The 21,880-nt window shown below is 42.6% G+C and overlaps 1 protein-coding gene across 1 annotated transcript in view; it reads left to right on the top strand.

The window, feature by feature from the left end:
- The window catches only part of col16a1 (collagen, type XVI, alpha 1), a 66,417-nt gene that overhangs the window by 25,005 nt on the left and 19,532 nt on the right, over positions 1 to 21,880 (top strand). The window contains exons 8-32 of the mRNA XM_053446580.1: positions 3,367 to 3,435; positions 7,107 to 7,139; positions 10,569 to 10,619; positions 11,007 to 11,039; positions 11,202 to 11,246; positions 12,342 to 12,380; positions 12,517 to 12,570; positions 13,460 to 13,504; positions 13,597 to 13,692; positions 13,960 to 13,998; positions 14,887 to 14,931; positions 15,054 to 15,089; positions 15,181 to 15,303; positions 15,994 to 16,029; positions 16,836 to 16,871; positions 17,117 to 17,242; positions 17,828 to 17,872; positions 18,241 to 18,276; positions 18,367 to 18,420; positions 19,003 to 19,053; positions 19,143 to 19,286; positions 20,357 to 20,392; positions 21,156 to 21,263; positions 21,573 to 21,695; positions 21,788 to 21,841. Coding sequence (XP_053302555.1) covers positions 3,367 to 3,435; positions 7,107 to 7,139; positions 10,569 to 10,619; positions 11,007 to 11,039; positions 11,202 to 11,246; positions 12,342 to 12,380; positions 12,517 to 12,570; positions 13,460 to 13,504; positions 13,597 to 13,692; positions 13,960 to 13,998; positions 14,887 to 14,931; positions 15,054 to 15,089; positions 15,181 to 15,303; positions 15,994 to 16,029; positions 16,836 to 16,871; positions 17,117 to 17,242; positions 17,828 to 17,872; positions 18,241 to 18,276; positions 18,367 to 18,420; positions 19,003 to 19,053; positions 19,143 to 19,286; positions 20,357 to 20,392; positions 21,156 to 21,263; positions 21,573 to 21,695; positions 21,788 to 21,841 — 1,557 coding nt within the window. The remainder of the gene's footprint in view (positions 1 to 3,366; positions 3,436 to 7,106; positions 7,140 to 10,568; positions 10,620 to 11,006; positions 11,040 to 11,201; positions 11,247 to 12,341; positions 12,381 to 12,516; positions 12,571 to 13,459; positions 13,505 to 13,596; positions 13,693 to 13,959; positions 13,999 to 14,886; positions 14,932 to 15,053; positions 15,090 to 15,180; positions 15,304 to 15,993; positions 16,030 to 16,835; positions 16,872 to 17,116; positions 17,243 to 17,827; positions 17,873 to 18,240; positions 18,277 to 18,366; positions 18,421 to 19,002; positions 19,054 to 19,142; positions 19,287 to 20,356; positions 20,393 to 21,155; positions 21,264 to 21,572; positions 21,696 to 21,787; positions 21,842 to 21,880) is intronic.

Genomic DNA, 21,880 nt, shown 5'->3' with positions numbered 1-21,880 from the left:
TTTACTGTGGAGCAGCTGCAGGAAATCGCTGCGTCTGCATGATCAGAATTAAACACCATAAACTCCGCAGTTGCTCTGGAGTCTTATTCGCGTTGTTATGCATCCCTTTGTCTCTTTTACTCCAACTGAGTGTTAATGGTCAGAGAAGGAAAAGGAAAACACACTTGGCTTTCTGCCCCACAATTTGTATAGACAGGGAGAGCTGTTAATGGAAAGCACTCTCTAATCAATTACTCTTAGATTTCCTTAAATCAGAAAACCCTGTCTTAATATGTGAGGGAGCGATGAATTGTTCCTCAGGCTTTGTTCACATCGCGTATTATGTAAACAAATCGACTAGGGATTAGAGTAATTCCATTGTGAGCAATTATGTCACATCAAACGTGGTTCGCCGATATTGTTTGCACTCCTACAGTGTCTAAACACCTAATTGAAAGCATCACTTGCTTTTTCTTGTCGCTTCAGAAATGCAATTATCTACTCCATTCCTTTCTTCCTTTCTTTAATCTTCTCTTTTCTTTCGTTGCCTATTTCTTTCTAACCTGCAGTTTTGTCTGCTTACTGCTCGCAGGCGTTAAAAAAGCCCCGAAAGAGCCTGATCAAACACAACACAGATTCACTGGACATAATTACAACATGACATTTTTTATGTTTGACAGGTAAAAAAAAGGGATTGTTCCGGTGTGGGATGAAACACCAACAGCCGGTTCCTGGGTTTATTTTTAAGCCGAAGGCAGTTTTGTGCTCAGCCAACTATTTGTCACAATTCTCCTGGGTGTCTGTGCTTCTCCGTGTTTGTGTGCGTGTGCATGTGTCTTTCTCATTACCTGATGAATGTTTTGTTTTTTTTCTTCCCCTACCTGAGGAATGATTTTATGTGAGGGATACAAATAAGGGAGAAACGTGGGACCATTATCGTAGCAAAACTATTGACAAATGTGAGTCTCATTCTGTCTGTGTGTAATCGGATTTCTTGATGTGTAAAGAGAATCTCCAAATGTGTAATGAGATCTGTGAATGTGTACACGGATCTGCAAATCTGTATTTAAAATCTGCGTGTGTGTGTTTAAGCGGATTTGCAAATTTGTACAAAAAAAAATATTGAGATTGAGAGGCCGCCTGAACAGAAACTAATGACTGCATTTTCAGCTATGAAAGCAAAATACTTACTTTTCAGCCATTAGTCTCCATTTACAGATATAAATACACTTGCAAATGCACACACGGATTCTAAATACATATTTGCATATATTTATTTTATCATGTATAAATCCAATAACACACACACAGATTCAGAATACGTATTCGCGAGTGTTTTTTTCATACATATTTCTAATTATAGATTAGCAGATCCATGCACACGTTCACAAATCTCATGATACATTTGGAGATTCTTTAACACCTTCACAAATCTGATTATACGCAGACGGATTGAGACTCCAATTTGTCAATAGTTTTCTTGCAAAAATTGGCCCCATAGAGAGAGAGGCTGCTTCTGAAGTCTGTGCAGTCCTCTGGAGGAAGGGCCGATTGCTGCAAAGATTTTTCTCTTCTCCTTTGCTCAAGGCATATGTGCTGCAGGGCTGCCTCCGAGCTGCATTTAAATTTGGCATGAGCAGTGGGGTTGCGTGCATGCACAGGCATACGCACGGACTCATGTGCTCTTACGCTCATGAAGGCTCCAGCGTCTTCAAACACAAATGGATGAGACAGAACAGATAGCTGTCCACAGCTTTGACTGTTTGGTCTGAGCTCTGCAGGACATCGGAACTCTTCATACATCCGTTGAGTTGTTCGAGACTGGATTGTAGAGATAAAACATTTCAGTCGAATGTTGAGGTTTTCTAGGTGATTAGTTGTGTTCAAGTTGTGTTTTTCAAAGATGTGATCATTTAAAATGTAGTTTTATTTCATATGTCAGTGCTGGTCTGTCAGTCAAACCATTGTGGCCAGACGGAAATATCTCAACAACTAGAGGATGTAATGGCCTTCAAATTCGTTTGGATGAATCCGGTGAATCGGTCACTTTTAGTCTAGTGCCGACATCAGGTCAAGATTGTGTCCAGTTTGGTCACTTGTCCAAGCTGTGTTCACACTTAACGCGATGAGATTTCATACAAAGTCAATACAAAGACGCAAACAGAAGCAGCTTTTGTGAATGAGGCGAATGGCGCGACTCAGGTCCTAGCCACCGACCCAAGCTAGCAGAACTTTAAAACTGCTCACGGGTCAGCCTCAGGTCTGACCCGTGTCTGCTCCTGGAGTCCTGGAGAAGACTGTGAAATTCCCCCTAGCTGGCTGGCTGGCTGCTCCAGCATTTCCACAACAGGTACAATGCAGCAACTGTAGAAACTTCAGCCAGTAGTCGTCCTCTCCTCTTTCTATCCTGGAGTTGTGTTTACTTGGGTTGCTTGGGCTTGTAAACATAAATGATCCTGCGGCACGAATCGCGCAAAGTCATACGACGCAAACAAATTTGCTTTGTGTTTTGTGTTTATCCCCAAAATCCTGTATAACTAATGTTACTCCTAGCAAATGAGCAAATGTTAGTTCTCCATAAGTACCAGATCCTGGTTAACAGCTAACCCACTCCTTTCTAGTCCAGTCTACCTTACGACTGATTAAAGACTTTTCATTGGTAAGGTGTGATCGCATGAACACAACCACTAGCTTCGGCTTCAATAGAGAAAAGGTGCCCGTGTGTCTCTCTATCGGTCATCAGTGTTTGTTTTTGCGCTCAGCTGAGAGCTTGTGTCCTGTTTGGTAGAGAGTGAAGAGTCCTCTTCAGTGTTCAGTGACAAATAGAGAAAAAGATGATTGATGACAAAACACATGAAGTGTTGCACTGATTGCACCGACAGGGCATGTACTAATCACACATCATATGGAGTAGCCAGCCTCTGGGAGGAAGTTGCCAGCTGTGGGGGGGGGGGGGGGGGGGGGGTCCTGGTTAGCATGTGTAAATATGTTGCATCAAGTAAACGCCGATTGATGTTTCACTTGAAATATAAATGGTCCAACACACATTTCCCCCCCCCTACTTTTCGCAGCCTCATTTGCACACGTGCTGCACCATGACATTAAACAACATGTATTAGATGTGCATAGCGGCTTTATGCTGTTTATTGCCCAGCCACACAATCATTCATTCGTTTGACCCTACAAGAAGAGATTTATCCTTGAGAATAAACATGCAAATCGGAAGTGCCTGCGTGCCTCATGTGAAGATTCTGTCAGATCCACCAGCAATAAGGCAAACAATGCAGGGGGGTTTTGTATGAATAATATACGATGCAGCTTTGATATCACCAAAGTGACCTTTTTTTCTACGATGTCTCCAATGATCTGTGTGCTGTGTGCTTACAGTGCCCCCCCGATGCTCCCAAGAGCCGGCGTGCCGCTGAGAACGACCTGTTGGAAAACACGTTTCACCAGGTAAGCAACCGACCATCGCCACACACGCACACAGACAGAAAGAAATATCTGCATTCTTACAGATACTAACAACATAAATTGAGGGGGAAAACTTATTTTAGCAAACCGTCTCCCTCCGTGAACTCTTCGCAACACATGTTTTCCATCAGACACAAGGCATAACAGAAACAGACACACACACTCTGAAAAGCACTTTGTTCCCTGAGACAGTGTGAATTGGCGAGCACCGGCCTGCAGGACTTTTACCGAATGTGAGTTTCGGTTGTTGTCTCCCTTTGATGCTCTGCCGTAGATGAGAGGTTTTTTCTCTTTATATCGCTTCAGAATTTTAGACTTTTTATATGACTTCAGTTCAGTTAACTTCGCTGGTAGCAATCGTTCAAAGTGTTGAGTGCTTTGCATACAGAGCCTTATGCCACTCATGGGAGCCGTTGAGCCGAACATTTTTCCGCTATGTTTTTTTTATGGTTACTTCACCGCCGCCTGATACATGAAGTTCTTCCAGTTTACCGTAAAAGCAATTTATTTTTACTTCATTCATATTAATGGGACCTATATCCAATTATCTATTCATTAGGGCCCATAGTTTCTCTTGCTGGTGTTAACTTAGAGCTCCGGCAGATTTCAGGACGCAGTAATCAATCCCATAGATGTTCCCAGCCAGACACAGTTATAATAACTCAGGAATGTCTCTCTCTCTCTGTGTATCTCATTCTCTTTTGTACCTGACACTCTTCCTCCTTTTCGATTATTTGCAGACTTATGGCTTTAATATGTGTATCGAGATGTTTAGTCTCACATGGCGACATCTTTGAGGGCATGCGTTACATCGCCAGCTCCTCTGTTTTCTCAGTCTTTACTATACCACAGATGTGTAACTGCCATGAATGGAGCCTGTCCTCATTTCACACATTTCTATCGACTTTTCTCTGTTGCTCTGCGGTACACACACACACACACACACTCACACTGACACACAAGTGAACATGAATACTCGCGGGAACTGGAGGACTTTCTATTTTTATCTCGGTTGTCTAGCTTTGTGTAAATCAACGATGAACTACAGAATTCCAGTGTGCAGACCAGATGTTACCGAACCATAACACAAGTCTGCGTGAGTGGCAGCGTGTAACACTGAGCACACGTGGAATGTGGGAAGACGATTTCGAGTGAGCCCAGGGTAAATTGAGGTCAAGTGTTGATATACAATTTCTTTGGAAGTAAACACAGTTTCGCAGCCCAATTTAAAAAATACTTTATTTGGGGTACTTTTGGTACAGGAACTGTAATTAGTGCAGTTCCCGGCTCAAATCCTGGATCAGCCGGGGTCCGTCTGTGTGGAGTTTCCATCTTCTCCCTGTGTCTGCGTGGGCTTTCTACTGGTTTTACTCCGGCTTCCTCCCAAAGTCCAACGACATGGGGTTAGGTTGATTGTAGACTCTAATTTGCCTCTTGCCCAATGTCGGCTGGTGTTGGCTCCAGCCCCCCCACGACCCTCAAAGGATAAGCAGTAGAGATAATGGATGGATGTGGTCCTTTGCTGTTCTCTTCTTGGTCAGGTTATCTATAGCTCCAATAGTTCTCTTCATTTGTATGCAGATTATTGCATACATTTTATTTATTGCAAAAAAACTCGCTCACAGCCTGGAGGTCCTGCACAAAGGGAGCCTGTACGCCAGATCTGACCTTCCTCTGCAAATGGGGTGCTCCCATGAGGCCTGAAATCTGAGAGCAATCTTCGATTCAGACCTGAATTTTTCAAAACATTTCAGCAAAATGACCAAATGAGCCACGGTATTATTGAAGAGATAAGATTTGTTTCACGTAGTAAGGCAGAAATGTTAATTATTGCTTTTGTCTCTTTGGCCTTTCACATTCCCGTAACTCATTGTCTGCCAGACTGCCCCAGTAATCTTTCAACTATGCCCAACTTGTACAAAATACTGCAGCTGAGGGTTCTCACTTTTCTCGCCTCATTGTTCATTGTTTTCCCAGCAGCCTTGCTCCGATTTACATTATCGACCACCTCAGCCCTCACGCTCCTGCTCACTCCCTCACATCTGCAGACCAGCTGTTGCTCTCAGTCCTCGGTAGAAAGCTTGAGAAACAGCCAACAAGGGCCTTTGCTTCTCTTGGGAATCAGACCTGAGTGTCCTCTTCTTCTCTTACAATGGGCTTTAATGACAGTTTTTTTAAACCATCAAGATTTTCCTTGGCTTCGTCTTTGCTTACATTTCTTGATTGTATTGAAAGTTTTTTCACATATAGCCGCACTGGTAATTCGTCTTTTTATGTTGTTTATGCTTGTTGAAAACCTTTTTGAAAAGTACTATATAACGTTTGCACCATTCCATATATGCCTCGTTCATCAGTAATTAGAATTATATTATTAAATATATAATTATAATAGTTATAATAATAAACTTTATTCATACAGCACAAAGTTAGTGCTTTACTACATTAACAACGTGATAAACTATGACAGGACAGAGGCAAATAAAATAGGTCCATATTACAAAATTAAAATGCAATAAGATCCCAACAATAATTTAGGCTTTAAAGTCAAATGAAACAGATATGATGGTCGTCTTCGCCACTAAAATAAGAAATTATCAATAAACAATTAGTTTATTGGACTCACATGGCAAACAGTAGTAAAGTCCACAATCTGCCTTTGAAGCCCCCAGTAGAATCCGATTTGATGCAGATCTGTACCAGTGCTTTGTGTATGTGTTTGGGTCACAGCAGTTTCTGCTTTCCTCGACTATGACAAATCTCTCCCACGCTGCGTTTCTTATCCTCCAACACTGTAAATCTCTGTTTCTCTCCCTTTTTGCTCCCAGCTGAAAGGTCATCCTGTTGTCAGGAGACCCGAAGGCTTTTTTTTTTGTCTCATTTCCCCAGCCTCAGTGTTTTCTATTGAGTTGAACAAATTGTTTCCACTCAGCTTTCCAGTCCCCCCCCTACCATCTTTTTTTCTTTTCTGTTTGTCTTGTTTTGTTTCGCTTTGTGTTGACTTTGTTTTGGTATGATTTGTAACCCTGCAAAGCTGGGTCCGTCTCTTCATTTGCCTCAGGGCTCATGAGGCACACAGAACCCTCTCTGCTCTCCCTCTTTCATCTGTTTTCTCCCTCTTAGAATAAGTGTTAATGACCTGCGTGCTATGCCGAGATGACCCTTATATGTCCCTCTCTTCGTTGTCTGATGCAATAAATTGTAACGGCAACAAATACGACAGAAAACCAACGGCTTCCTCATGCCAAAGATTTGTTATAGGGCATTCCTGCAAAGGAGACAGATGTAATTCCAGCAAAGGCCGAGCTGCTAGTGACTGGGAATATGACGTTGTTATAAGGTTGTAATATTTAAGAGCTGAAGATTAATTTATATTTCATGAAAAATGGGGCTGTAAGATGTGACCGCGCTGCCAAATTTTTGAAAACCAGACTAAATGATATTTCTGCGAATGGCTTCAATGCCTCTGGATTCAGTGAGTCTGGAGCTCAGCTGAGTCAGGGTTGGCCATGAAACCCTCAGTACCAGTGTCTAGACGGAAACCAGTTGTTCACCAAAGTGAAGCTGAAAGTGGAAGCAACACTGAGGCAAAGATTGAAAGGGAATAAGTAGTTTTCTTTCTGTCCTTTTTCTTTTCTTCTCTTATTCCACCACAGGAGATTTTTGCATCCAAGGATCTGGCAGAGAAAGTAAGCCTCGCAGTTCACACCCACACATTCACTTCCACTGAATTGACTCTCTAATGCGACTTGTGGGACGGCACTGAGGCTCGGACCAAGGCTGTCGCTTCGTATCAAGGGAGAGTCCCTGTCTCCAAAATCTAAATTTGCATGGGTTTCCTCCTGAGGTCCAGAGACGAGCAGATAAGGGGGGAAACCGGAGACTCCAGTGTGAATGAAGTCCAATTTGTGCACTCGCTTTAACCCAGTGCATCCTGAAGTGGGGTCTAGCATAAGCATTGGATGGATAAAGAGTACACAGGCCTGGTGTGTGCGTGTGTGTGCGTCTTTACCTTGTGTGTATTTGTGTTGTGCATGGGGTGAGCAAAAGAAATAGCTTATCTCTCTTTCCACCTCCCTCCCTCACACGTACCCAGCCTGCTGACTGACTGAGGGCTGATCTACACCTCATTATGCGCCGAGTCTCAGTCGGGAGTTGCTGTTGCCTATTAATTTTGTCATTCACCTACAATGGGCATGCTCCGTGCACAAATAGAATACAAAACTCCAGACGCTTCATTATGTTGCTCCTGTGTGTGCTTACTAATGCAGCTGGCCTTGTCCCCTGACTTCCTCAATGTAGGTTATTACCTGGGCTGAGCGCACTGCTTACCCCGCCACTGGGGGAAACAAAGAGCTAAAAAGTGACTTTTGTTCTGTGCCGTGAATTTAATTTGGTCAAATTACACATGCGGCCGTTCTTTCAGGTAGAAAAATCAGCATAGCACCCGTAGGAATCCAGTGATAATATAACCTGATATCATGATATTATGCATTGCACTACCAATGCTGAAAATAAAATAACAAGCAGACCTATTTATTCATATTAATATGGTAATAAATGATCAGAAGAAAGGGTAGATGTGGTTTCTGCCGCACGATTCTAAAGCTCAGGCAGAAATCAATATTCATCACAGTGTTCTTGTCACGCCGCTTCAGCTATTCCTTTATGGCTTTTTCCTGCTCCATCACTGGCCTCTTGGTGATGCGAGTCAAAAGGCTCAGCTCCACCAATCAGCAGGAATCTATTAACCGAATAGGCTCATCCAAAAATAAAGTCCCAGGGTCTGTACTTCCTGTCTTTTCTGTTAGATCACAGAAAGTTATCCTGCATTTGAGAAAGTGGCAACAGCTCTACATTGATTTTGAGAATTACCACCCGGGAGGATTGTGAATTTATGTTTACGCCAGCATTAGATTTCCATTAGTTATGTGCCGGGCCTTGCCCTTGTTGTGTCGAGATCTGGCAGACAGAGAGACAATGCCAAAACCAGAGCCCACTGGGATGCTTAAATACCCCCAAAAAACATTCCTCACCGACAGGATGTTGGCGACGGAATTCAGCCTTGATCTTGTTCAGTCTTTTGAGATGCTCAAACTAATAAATGAGCATCGGAGTTGGCGTGCATAACGAAGAATGAGCTTCTGTGTATTGAAAAGCTGGGTTTTTGAATACTGAGCCTATTTACAGCATTTGGATGTTGAATACTTAAATGTGACACGACCAATGAGGATACTCGTGCCAACATTTAAACTGTTTACTGGGAAACTAATCAACAAAACGGATACCATCGATATTTATTTATGTATTGTGAAACACTATGTAAATCATGTAAGACACGACTTGTAGTGATGAACACAGAGGAAGCTGTCTCCAAAACAGTTCTCCTTACTCCTGCATAGTGTTTAAACATTTAGAAACCAGCTGGTAAACACTACACACCTGCTACTACTACCACTACTGCTACCACTACAACCACTAATGATAATACTAACAAGCACAAGAAGAAGAATAAGAGGAGGAGGAAGTATTCGACGATATTAACTTTTATTCATTACAGTTATTCAATACAAAACAGACAGTCAGATGTGAGTAAAGTATAAATATAATGAAAGTAATGTCACACGAAGTCTTCTCTGCCGGTTGTTTCTCGCATTTTTGTTACACTGTTACGCTGCCCCCAAGTGGCCAAAAAATAAGGAATTAATATGCTAAAAAAAACAGCTTTTTATTAAACTGAAAGAAAACTTAAAATGAACCTCTCTATTTTTGCTCTCTAGAGTGTCTGCGATGCTCTGCCATACCATCTATAATATAAGGATTTAATATATCTACAAAGAGATCCTGTTTATAAGAAATAATTACTTTTTCATAAGTTAGCAATTGCCAATATGATGTTAAATGTGGGAAACATAAGTAAATGGTCTCTGTTTATATAGCGCTTGTCTAGTCTTGATGTCCAATCAAAGTGCTTCACAGGCAATGCTTTGCACCAGTATTTGGTTTGGGGATGGACAAGCGGAGGACAACCGCTTGACCCCCTGAGCCACAGCCGTCCAACTAGTAGCAAAAAGTACCAAACAAACGTAAAGATTTATATTTATTTTTTACAAAACACCAGATTCATCTTAAATAAAGTAGCAATTGCAGCAAAAAGAGTTCATGGGATTTCAGGGAGATATTAGTGCAATAAGAAGAGGTACTCCTCTGCTTTCCAGCAATCTGTAGAAGAGGCTACACAAAGACAAGGCCTGTGAGGTTTTAACTGGAACTATATGACGACTCGACTAAGCCTCCAGTCAGAGACGAGCTGGGAAACAGTGACTCATCATTGCAGCTTGAGCCAGCCACTGCTAGATTTGTAGCATGTAAGAGAGGGGGGGGGGGTTACACATCATATCTGCGCTGTTACTGGCCCTTTGTCGTCATCTCAGCAAGTTCATAGTTATAGCTTCAATATATGCATACTTCCTGGTGTGAAAGCAACGCTCCCAGAAACACCGGGTGGGGGGATTTCGGCTTTAATTACTTGCTTCCGCTAAAAATGCTTCAGTTATTTATAATGGTTGTCCTTATTTGGTGTGTGTGTGTGTATGTTTTGGTGTGATTGTGTGTCTGTGTGTGTGTGCCCTCCTGTGAGGAGCAGGTGGTCTACTCACTCCTGTGCTGTGGGAATCAGACATTCCTATTGATCTCCATCTCCCATGGGAAACATGTGTGTGCGTGTGTGTGCGTGTGTGCGCGTGTGCATGTGCATGTGTGTGTGTATGTGTATGTGTGCATGCCCATCCTTTTTTAAACTGCATACTGTAGCAACACAGGGATGGATGCACAGTGTAGTTTTGTGCAACAGTGCCACCACCTGGTGACTAGAGCAACTACAAGACGTTTACGTGATAAAAACTCCTTTCATTCAGACACGTAACCTCTTCAGTGAATATTAAACAGGATCGTAATGATTGTCTCTTTCTCTGTGTCTGTCTGTAGTGTGCTGGTTGTTTACTCCCGAATAGGGAAGCAAATGTGAGGATCACTGATCTTTACTCTTACTTCTTTCCATTTGAACATGATGAGACTATGATGCTGTGTGTAACTGTGTTTGATTGTGTGTGTTGCAGGTAGCGAGTATAGGTGCGGCTGACGGGTTGAAAGGGGAAAAAGGTGACCGGGTGAGTACGAAGGACATAAGCATTTACTGTACAGACGTTCAGACCTGTGTGTGTGTGTACATGTGTCTGTGTGTGTGTGTGTGTGCACGCTTGTGTGCATATAGTAAGGCTAATATCAGCGGAATGTAAGATGTCACCATATTTGCCCAGACATGCCTAGCACTAAACTGTAATTCCTAGCATCACACACACACACACACACACACACACACACACACACACACACACACACACACACATATAATATGATGCTGCTGTATTCTAATACATAGCGATGCTGGCTGTGGACCAATCCACCGCCTTGCTGATATGCATTCTTCAGAACCCACTTATTCTGTCCGTCACCCACAACCAATCATTCTTCTCCTCTGCCTCCCTCCGTCTTAGGGCGATGAGTGTTCTGGCACCCATTCAGGTCCAGTAAGTAACTTTTCCATTGCGTCTCATTCTCGTACCGTGCCTCGTTTTACTGAAAAGCATTGTCTCCTTGTTTGGCATGCGGAGCAGTGTGAGGCTTGAATTTTCTTATTGCCAAAAAGTTTTCCATGATGATACATGCCAACCGCGTCTCTCTAACCTCAGTGCACAGAGGGATCCAAGGGCCAGAAGGGAGACAAAGGCGATTCGGTGAGTGCCACAGCATCGCAACCCTGCGAACGCCCCAGCTATTAAATTTGATCTCTTTCAAAACCCAATTTAAAACCATCCAGTGTCAATATCAATGCAGTTAGAATGAGACTGTGCTTTTTATTAGTGTGTTAATGTGTATCTGCATGAATGTACTTGTGACAAGTTAAATTTTAATGCATCTGACTCATGCACAGTAATTTACAGTGGTCAAGACATCTCACACAAGCACATTTAGAGAAAACAGAACTCAAAAGCCACAACACAAATGCAAAAGCCACAACTCAATGGCTGAAGCCACAACACAACTCCAGAAGCCACAACACAACTGCAGAAGCCACATCACAAATGAAAAAGCCACAACTCAATGGCTGAAGCCTTGACACAACTGCAGAAGCCACCACACAAATGAAAAAGCCACAACTCAATGGCTGAAGCCACAACACAACTCCAGAAGCCACAACACAACTGCAGAAGCCACATCACAAATGAAAAAGCCACAACTAATGGCTGAAGCCCCGACACAACTGCAGAAGCCACCACACAAATGAAAAAGCCACAACTCAATAGCTGAAGCCACAACACAACTCCAGAAGCCACAACACAACTGCAGAAGCCACAACTCATCGGCAGAAGCCATATAACAGAAACACAAGCACAGTGGCATTGAGCGTTTAAGGATGTTGACAATGAAAGATGGCCCGTCCGTGACTTGACCACAGTATAGCTCTTTTTGTTTCAATGTCAATATCTGTTGTCTCACTTCCGTTGTGATTGTGTTTCTGTTGTGTGACTTTGGCAGTTGTGTTGTGGTAGTTGTGCTGTGGCTTTTGTGCTTGAGTGAGACATATTGGTCACTGTGGTATTTGCATTTGCACGTACCACAGATTTTTTTCATGCATGATATAAATTCATGCCTGTGTTTCTCAGGTTGTGTGGGTACGTTTGTGTGTGTGTGTGAGTGTGTGTGTGTGTGTGTTTGTGTGTGAGGAGCATAGGGGTGCTGCTGGTACCATGCTCCAATAGTGTGTGTGCAATGTCTCTTTCGAGCCAAGTCACTGATCTGGATCTCGTCTTCGTTCCTTCTCTCCGCAGGCGGCGCCCGCCAACTGGGGCGAGGCGGTTGGGTACAAGGTGAAAGGTTTAAGCAAATCTTGGTGATGAATAATGAAGAAAAGACCCTGTAATGATCGTGTAATTAATTTCTAACCCTACGTTATTTTCACCCCTCTTTGTCTCTCTCTGTTTGGCTTCCTTTGGCTCTGCCCAGGGTCAGAAGGGAGAGATCGGTCAACAAGGTCTCACAGGAACTCCAGGGAGGGACGTACGTGTTTTTATCTTGCGTTCTTTGGCTTTTGCTCTCCTTTACTTCGAGTTCCTCTTATTAGAATAAGTGAAAGTGCATTTCAGGCATACTTTGCATCAACCATGTTAGGTCAGACAAATAATTCCAATACGGAAAATGCCACTGTGTGGACCCACTCACAAACACATGCATCCACTTACTCACAGCTTTATCACACTAAGAGTGGATACCCAGTAAACTTATACAGTATTACTGTTTAAGCTCGGACTCCCCTCCTCCCTTCTATAGCGTTAAGTCAGCCTCTTAATGCCTGTTAGATTAAGCTAGAGCAACAAAGCTTGCACAATCAATGCTGCCTCATTGACTGTGCTCTGCGTCTCTCATGCAGGCAGGCGCCTATTCAGGAAGACTTAAACCTTTTAATCTTCCCTGTTCAGCGCAGTGATCCTGTAGACGCATGAAAAGTATGGAGGAACAAATTACAACGTGTGTGTGCTCTGAGATATTCCTCTCAGCATCAGACGCACACTCACATTTGAGTTGTTCGCCGGGCTAAATGTTTGTCGCCGACAGATGGATTTGGCGGAGGATAGATTTTCTTAAGCCTCCCATCCGTCTGACACTGTGAATATGAATGCGCTTGTTGATATGACTTGAATTGGGCAGGCGGGGGAAATATTGCGTATGCACGGCTGGAGATAAAACATCGTACAGACTCCGCTATTCTCCCTCTTTGTTTTTCTGATTGTGTAATATAAAACAAATGAGGGAAATCAAAGAAGTGTCTTTGACAAGATGAAGATGTTTCGGTGATTTCTGCACAGCTCGCTTGATTATACTTGTCTGATGATGTCACTGACCCATACTGATACTGTCACTTCCCTCTCTGTCTGTCACAATTTCCCAGAGTCGAGGAGGGTCCGTCTGTGTAATCGGCCCGAAGGGATCGAAGGTCTGCATGCATCAAGTCTGAGAGTTTCTTCCATCATCCTGTCACATACATTGAGCTCAGTTTATTAGAGCTGTTTTCAACTTGTTTTCCAGGGAACCCCAGGTAATGTGGGCCCTGAAGGGTTGGCTGGGGAGCCAGGGAAGCCTGGACGCCCAGGCCCACCAGGATTTGGAATACCAGGCTCACCAGTGAGTGTGCTTTATTTTATATTAAAGAAGCCAATATGCACTTACTGGATGGTGTCATTCCACTGATTACCTTAATGTCCTCCACTCGGAGACGGTCTTGGATTGAACAAAAAAGTAGTTTTAATTGACAATACTCTTAGAAGTGCCAGGCAGGACTTGGCAGGTCTCCTTCTTCTGCAGCAACTTTCCCTGCCCTTCACAGAAGCCTAAAGGCATCTCCAGAAAGGCAATTCAAAAGATGTGTGTCCCTCTTTCTTCCCCTGTCAGGGTCTTCCTGGTGAACCGGGCGGTGCAAAAGGAGACAAGGTGGGTTTCAACCATGTGAAAGTGATCAAGATTAAAAAAAAACAGGAGTTTTTTTGGTTGGACGACATAACTGCTAATACAAAAGTGAAGCCAAAGCATCTTCAACACCACCTGGTGGCTGGCTGTAGTATTGGTCATAAATCCCGCCTCCTCCACTTGAGTGGATTAGCCATGACCTAATAAAAAATTCCAAGAACAGGTCAAATAAGAAAATCCTCTCTTAAGATGGTTCTTCTCTGATCATTTTGGTTTTAATTGGTTATTCTTTATAAAAAGACAATCTCCATCTCCGTATCATTACTGCCCCACCTCTGTTTAGGAAGTGAAAACGTCCGTTTTTATAGTCTTACTCGGCAAAACTTGTTAGCATGTGAGCAGAGAAGCTTAAATAGATAATTACCAAAAATTTGAGGGAGATGATTTGACACAGTTACAATATATAAAAGAAGTAGTGTTATTAAACACTTGAAATACTGGTACTTGGCTAGTTCTTCAGTTTTTGCTATTCTAAGTGCAAAAGTTAAAGTAGCAACGGCAAACTTCAGCGCATTTTACACCAATAATTCACTATGATATGATATAACTAATATCATCCACTTCTATTTGATTTACTTTACAGTATTAAATTCATAGTGTATTCATGAAGATAGCTGTGAGTGTTCTGCGGACGTAGCCCCAGCATATTAACATCATGACTCAATTTGATTTTTGTTACTTTAGTTGAGGATTTGCATGCTCCTCTGTGGATTCAGAAGTTCTTACAGTCCCGAGGCCACCAAAACCCAGACTGACAAAGATGAAATAAAACAGAGATGCTTTTATGAGGATGGTTTTCAGGGGTAACTGTAACAATATTCTTATGACTCACGCAGTGATTTGTGTTGACAGGGCAACACAGGAGCTCCAGGACAAGAGGGAGGGCCGGGAGATCCGGTGAGAGACTCTTTTTACACGTTGATTGATATTCAGTAATGTATGCAGGAGCCTCCAATAGACAGTGATATGACTGTGTGCCGCTGCATCAGTGTCTGACTGGTATTCTGCTGTTGTCATAGGGACCGAGAGGACCAGGGGGCTACAAGGGAGAGAAGGTACAATACCCCCGTAGACATCCGCCTTCAAACCCTCTATCTCTGTGTCTGTGTTCCGTCTCATCAACATTCCGTGTGTTCAAATCTTCAGGGTGACCCGTGTGAAGTGTGCCCTGTGCTGCCTGCAGACATGGGCAACATAGTGGCTCTGCCAGGGAAGCCCGGCCCTAAAGGAGAGACCGGATCACCAGGGATAGGAGAGAGAGGAGTGTCTGTAAGTGCAACAGATCAAAACCAATGTCACACTATAATGTATTCTGAGGCTGTCCTGAATTTTGGATTTTATGATCTCGCTACATGTTTTATTAGGGGGGTTGTAGACACGTCCTGTAACTGACGATCGAACCCTGTGCACTTTTTATTTAATACTGTATATATTTGATATTTTCTTTTTATCATTTTTGAGGGAAGGTATGACGCGTTTTCCTTCTCGGAGATAGATTTTGCCCTTGCAACTCTCACAGTGGTGCAGCAGCTCAAGGAGGGAAAGCGTGATATGCCGTCAACATTTTTATTCTCCCAGGCAAAAGGTCATTTATTTGTAATGTAATCTTAAGGTGTCTCTTTCTTTCTCCGGTGAGTCAGAGCTCAACGTACTGTGCATTGTGCTTCTTCTTCTCTTCCTTCTACATCTTCCCACTTACCCCAGCAGGTGAATGGGGAATTATTTATGGGGGAAAAAAAGAATATAAATCTGGAGCCTTATGAGATTCTCTGTGCAACGATTTCCAATACTGCCAGCATCCATCTGTCATACCTGGTTATAGCAGCAGGAAGAGGAAGGCAGAGCAACGGAATGGGGGAGTGAGATACGACCTCACTCTAACAAAGCTGAACTAACAATACTCTTACTTCTGGCTCATCACAGCTCCTCTCCTCTTTTTTGTCTCCCTGCAATTACCAGGGGGCTCAAGGTGCAGATGGCAAGGCAGGACACAAGGTATGGAGTTTCTTCTCGTTTGTTTACAGAATGCGGTTCATTCATATTCTGCAGAATGGTGACCTATACACACTCATCTGCATTCCCACACATTCAGATGTGCTAACATCAGCAATGCAGAAGGCTCAGTCCTAAAACAGATGCAAGCAAACTGTCTGAACTAAACTCCACAAAGCTCTCACACACACACACACACTTTAGATATATGCATGAATACCACCAACCCACATCAAACTACTTACACTTTGCTGATGCACATCTACATAGGCTTAATATAACATTTTGTTTCTCTTTTTTAAATGAAATCCTGCGATGGAGCATCAGGGCCATGCTGAAGAAAAAAAATTCACAGTTTTTCAGATTGAAGTTATAATAGTACAAAAGTTAAAGTTACAAAAATGGAAATAAGCAACCAGGAGAAGCCTTGCTCGCTGGAGTTCCATCCTTCTGATCCAAAATCTTGAACCAACCGCTTTGAATGGCACACAAATCCAACCGAAATTACGACTTTATTCCTGTATCACTACGACCAACTCTTGTAATATGACGACTTTATTCTCCAAATCTCGGAATAGTTTTTCTTTAAAAATGTCCCAAATACTCCATCATACAAACATCTTCGTCATTTAGTTTTTCTCTGTTAAGCACTTTGCTCTGTCTTGTGTGTAAATGCCACCAAACTGGGCCTTGCCCTAATTCCAATGACCAGTATGTTTGCAACACCATGTAGAGACACGAGATCTCAAAGCAAACGTGCTCGGGACCAATTTGCTGTTCTCAATTTGTGTATGTGTGTGTTTTGGCAGGGAGAACCAGGATCACATGGCATCAAAGGAGAAAAGGTCAGTTCAGAGTCTTTATTAGGCTTCAGGTTTGAACTTTTTATTTTTTTGTTAGCCTTATCTTTCTGTCAACGAGACGGACTCGCCTAATTAGGTATACGTTGCATAGTTTCTTTCCAGAACTGCTCCTGTAATACAGGAGTAGCCGTTATAGAGCATCAGAACATTTCCTCATTAATGACACCTCATTTACATGTTTGCTGATTTGGATTAATATTTGAATGTGATCCGTCCCTGTGCTTTAGGGAGAGCAATGTTCTGTGTGCCCCACTCTGGGAGAGTTACCCTCTAACCCCTTGCCTGGTGTCACCCAAACCCTGCAACAGAAGGGAGAGAAGGGAGAGTCTGGGATTGGACAGAAAGGAGAGCAAGTGAGTATAATCTAGTTGAAAGTTTATTTGAATCTAGTGCTGTATTAAAAAAACAGAGCATTGAGAGATGAACATAACCAAACAACACTAACTACCTCTTATATTGTGCCTCCTTATTATAAAATGGTTATCAAACGTCAAAGGAACTTAAATAAAACGTATCGTTATGTTAAGAATACCTTAAGAGAATACTTTCAAATTTGGCACAAAAGCAGATTTTGATCGAAGGTCAAGGTCACAGAGGCTTCATGATCTTGTGAATGTGAAATATCACATCTTGCACAAACGATGAAGGTCAAGGTCACTGCAACCTCACAAAACTATTATTTGCCTTGAAAATGTGTTATCTTAAGAACGCCTCTAGATAATACGTTTGGATTTGGCATAAATATATGTAGACTGAAACTGGACTGGTGGTGATTTTCTAATCGTTGGATGACTTTGGTTTTGCTGAAAGGAAGCAACGACACACATGGTACTGTTTGACTTTATCTCTATTTCTGATTTTGTTTGTCTTTGTGCTCGCACGCATGTGAAAAGCAGCTTCATCAGAGCGATATATCATCCTCTTTTTCTGCTCCGCAGGGTGAGCCTGGCAAGGAAGGACCACCTGGCCTTAGTGGAGAAAAGGTAAGTAACATAAAAAGGAAACAGGACTGAGAGTAGGTGACCTCAATAAGCAAACTAGGCTCACATGAGGGGAACTCGCTCAGTACGTTTCTGAAGGGTTCTTAATAGACTTCATGAGGGAGATAATCACAGCAGTGCGCTAATTTTAGGGCCCAAAACTGCCTGCCATAGGGATTTTACTCAGCGGGGAAACTTATTAGTGAGAAGCTTAGGTACTGGAGAAAAAAAAAATCATTTGACATGGCAGCCTGTGGGGTGCAGCTTACTATAAAATGTGAATAACCAATTTAAAAGTCACATTCTTTTCTTTCTATCAATTTGTGAAGTTCAGATACTGAAAAGCTCTTTCTTATTCTCCTTGTCTGCAGGGAAGTGAAGGCAGCAAAGGGGGTGACGGTAAGCCGGTAAGTTCAGTCTCAGTTCTTTGGAACAGAATGTATCGCTTCACATCCTGGCTCTGTGATGTTGTGAAATGAAATGTGTGTGTATGATAGGGAAAGCTCGGACCGAGGGGGCCCATTGGCAAGGATGGACAGAAAGGCTCAAAGGTAAGAGGAGAGCGCTGAAAAGTGTGATAACAAACTTTGAGTGTGGAGTGGAAGGCTGGATGCAGCATTGATAGCTCGATCTAAGTCTTGCTCCTTGATGTTACTCCAAAACTTTGATAAAAAACGTGATAAGATGATTTGAGGTCATTGTGATCAGATTTTCTTGTGAATGTAATATAACAGGAATACCCATCCGACTCCAACCTTTTGCCTTGTGAATGTGTTATCTTATAAACGCTTCAAGAGAACCCATTCCAATTTAGCACCAGTGGTCACTTCGACTCACAGATTCTCTGATTCGATTTTTGTGAACGTGATGTATCAGTGTCAGCGTAGCCTAGCAAAATGTGTTTCTGGCCCCTTGAACATGATATCTCAAATCCGCCTTTAGAGAACTTTTAACGTTTTTTGGATTAACCGATTAGTTTTCATTGTTCAGAGCTCACAGTGATCATTTATGGCCACAAATGTATGTATGAAACAGCACTGGTTGGCAGATGTATTCAAGGTATTCAATTAAACCATTAATTGATACTTTACTTTATTTATGCTGTACTTAATATTATATTTATCTTTTCACAGGGAGTGCAAGGGCTGCCTGGTATTGGTACGCCCGGCCTAAAGGGCGAGAGGGTAAGTGCAGACATATGGATCGCATTTAATGCATCCCTCAGGTTGATCGTCATGCAAACTAACCTGCCTGACTCCCTCCCGTTTCCCAGGGCGAGTGCGGCGTGTGCCAACCGTCCGAGGTTGGCAGCGGGCCTGCCAACTACAAAATGCCTGACGGAACAAGAGGCAAGCCAGGAGAACCGGGCCCTCAAGGGCTACCAGGACCTGCAGGTTACGGAGCCGATGGCAAACAGGTGCGATGTCTGTGCAGGAGAAAGATAGTCATCACAGGAATATCTCTGAAAGCTCATTATAAAAGTACACAGGCAGCTTTTTGAAATACAGAACTTGCAATGTCTTAGATTCTAGAGATATACTTGCAGTGTTTTGCATTATGCGTTTTTTCTAATGACAACTGTATACAATATCAATTTACATTCAATAAAAGTTGTCACACAGTAGGAAGTTTCAGGGGTGGAGAGTTCAGGGCCTCTCAAGACTGTCTTGGTGCTTCCTTTAGAGGGCGCCATGTTGCCCCTAAACTCCTAAGCAAAAGAAACAAACGCATTGAAATCCCTGTCCCTTAAAATAGCATGAAGTTATTTAGGTTCTTTCACTGATAACTCTCTTTGTGTTGAAGTTTGTTATATTATTTTGAATTATAAATTTTTATGCTTTTATTGCTTGTTATACCCATTACTGTTCATTTGCTCTATCAAAGCTGAATTACCAAGGATCATTGTTGTAGCTGAAAACCAAGACCAAGGACAAATCAAGATCTCCGCCTTATTTACCATTGCATCAATTACTGATTTATCTGTACTTACCTGAATTAGAAATGTCATAATACAAATTCCACCAAACCAACGATCCAGTTTTGCCACAGTGAACGTGATTAAGCTCAATCTGCGTTTGAGATAGATCTTCGTGCAACGTTTTAGATGCTGAAAGATGTCACCCAGAGGGAGTACCAGCTGATAAAGCTCATTGTACAAAATAGGATACACAGGGATTCTCCTCTTACTGCAGAATTGTTACTAAGTGGAATAAATCTCTGTTGGGTTCTATCTCCCCTCCCAATTACCAGCTGCGTGCCTCTGTGGTTAGCTTTAAGTCAATAGTTATTTTACCTGAATGGAAAGAGGCTTGCACAGTCAAACTTGCGCATGACTGCACATATATATTAGTGTGGTGGTGTGTGTGTGTCTCTTTGTGTGTGTGTGTGTGTGTGTGTGTGTGTGTGTGTGTGTGTGTGTGTGTGTGAGTGTACTGATGTGCATGTTATTGCATGTATTTGTAAGAAACCCTTTACTTTCTTTCTCAGGGCCCGTCAGGTCTTTCCGGTGCAAAGGGAGAACAGGTAATTGACTGTCTCTTACAGTCTCCACCTTACATAACAACACTGTGTAACCTGGAGGAATGGGACTCGGGTTGGAGTCACTGGTGGCCTTAAGAGACAGGCAGTCTCTTCCTTTAATAATTTGACAGCTACTGGGAGCGAGGATGTCCACAGGAAAATGATCCATCATGGTTTTTAAAAATACTTCGAGCGAGCTTGGGCTTTCTACTTTGTTTAAAGAACAAACAAGTGTGTGTTTCTTTGGACGTTTGCAACATCATTATCAAAAAAAGGAATAACTAGCCACTAGCAGAGCCAGTGCTCATTAAATTACCTAGAGGCTTTCCCACTGAAATGAAATGGTGGATTAATGGAGCTGATGTAATTATCCTGATATTTTAGGCACATCTAATTCAATGCATCTTATACTGTTGCACTACCTATTTGTTTCTTTAAACACCCAGTGCCATCAAACAGGCCATTGATTCTGGACAAACAAACCAATAAATAAACCAATTTGAAATACAGTATGTTGAATTATTATTTACGGCCATTTCGGCTGACTAGTAGCCTTCTTATTTGTTGGTCACATTTTCTGGCGCCAACTACTGTCAGTAAGTGGAACTATCGCCCACGTTCTAACATGGGTACGCAATAAAACATGGAGACCTCTTAAAAGCATTGCTCTGTAGAGTTACTAGCACAGAAACACAATCAGGCATTTTTATTCTTAACAGTATTAGGAATCATCTGGCCCCTTTTCACTGTATTTCAATTTTACCAGGGTGTACAAGGAGATCAAGGAGATAAGGGATTGGATGGAAATCACGGAGCCCCAGGACTGCCTGGAGAGCCCGGTCGGGATGGATTTACTGGCCTCAAGGGAGAAAAGGTACAAGAGTGACGGAACTAATTCAATTCAACCTTGCTGTGCTTTACTTTGCATCTCCCCTCTTGTTACATGTGATTACTGGCAGGATACAACAATAGTAACCCTCTTAGCTGCATGTTCACTCACTTTCCACTGACATCTCACATATGTGATAGAAATCTAGTTGGGTGAATGTACCGGGAGATGCCTATTTACAGGTGATGCCAGTGGTCACTGTTCTGGACCAATTATGGATCCCAGTGGTTTAAGATGGACATTGATTGGCTTAATGGGAGTTTGATTGCTCCAAAATGTGTTTTATTTTGCCAGGGTGATGCTTGTACCAGCTGTCCCTCTTTGGGCACGGCAGTGGGTGATGGTGTCGCCATGCCAGGCCCAAAAGGAGAGAGAGGAGACCCTGGTGCCCCAGGAGAAGGGAAGCCCGGCAGGAATGTGAGGGTCTTTCGTGTTCATTTACTGATTTACTTTTAAACACTCTGTACTATGAGAACTGCTGACGATTGTGTCACATGTTTTCTTTCCAGGGAAAACCAGGTTTGCCAGGTGTGCAGGGGCCTGCCGGTCCCAGGGGAAGAAAGGTGCGATTGTCCATTTATTGTGTTATCGTATTTATAAAC

Source organism: Pleuronectes platessa, chromosome 18 (genome assembly GCF_947347685.1).
Source record: "Pleuronectes platessa chromosome 18, fPlePla1.1, whole genome shotgun sequence".
Lineage (NCBI taxonomy): Eukaryota > Metazoa > Chordata > Actinopteri > Pleuronectiformes > Pleuronectidae > Pleuronectes > Pleuronectes platessa.
Note: the sequence above shows the minus strand (reverse complement) of the source record. Positions and strands in the feature narration are given on the sequence as shown.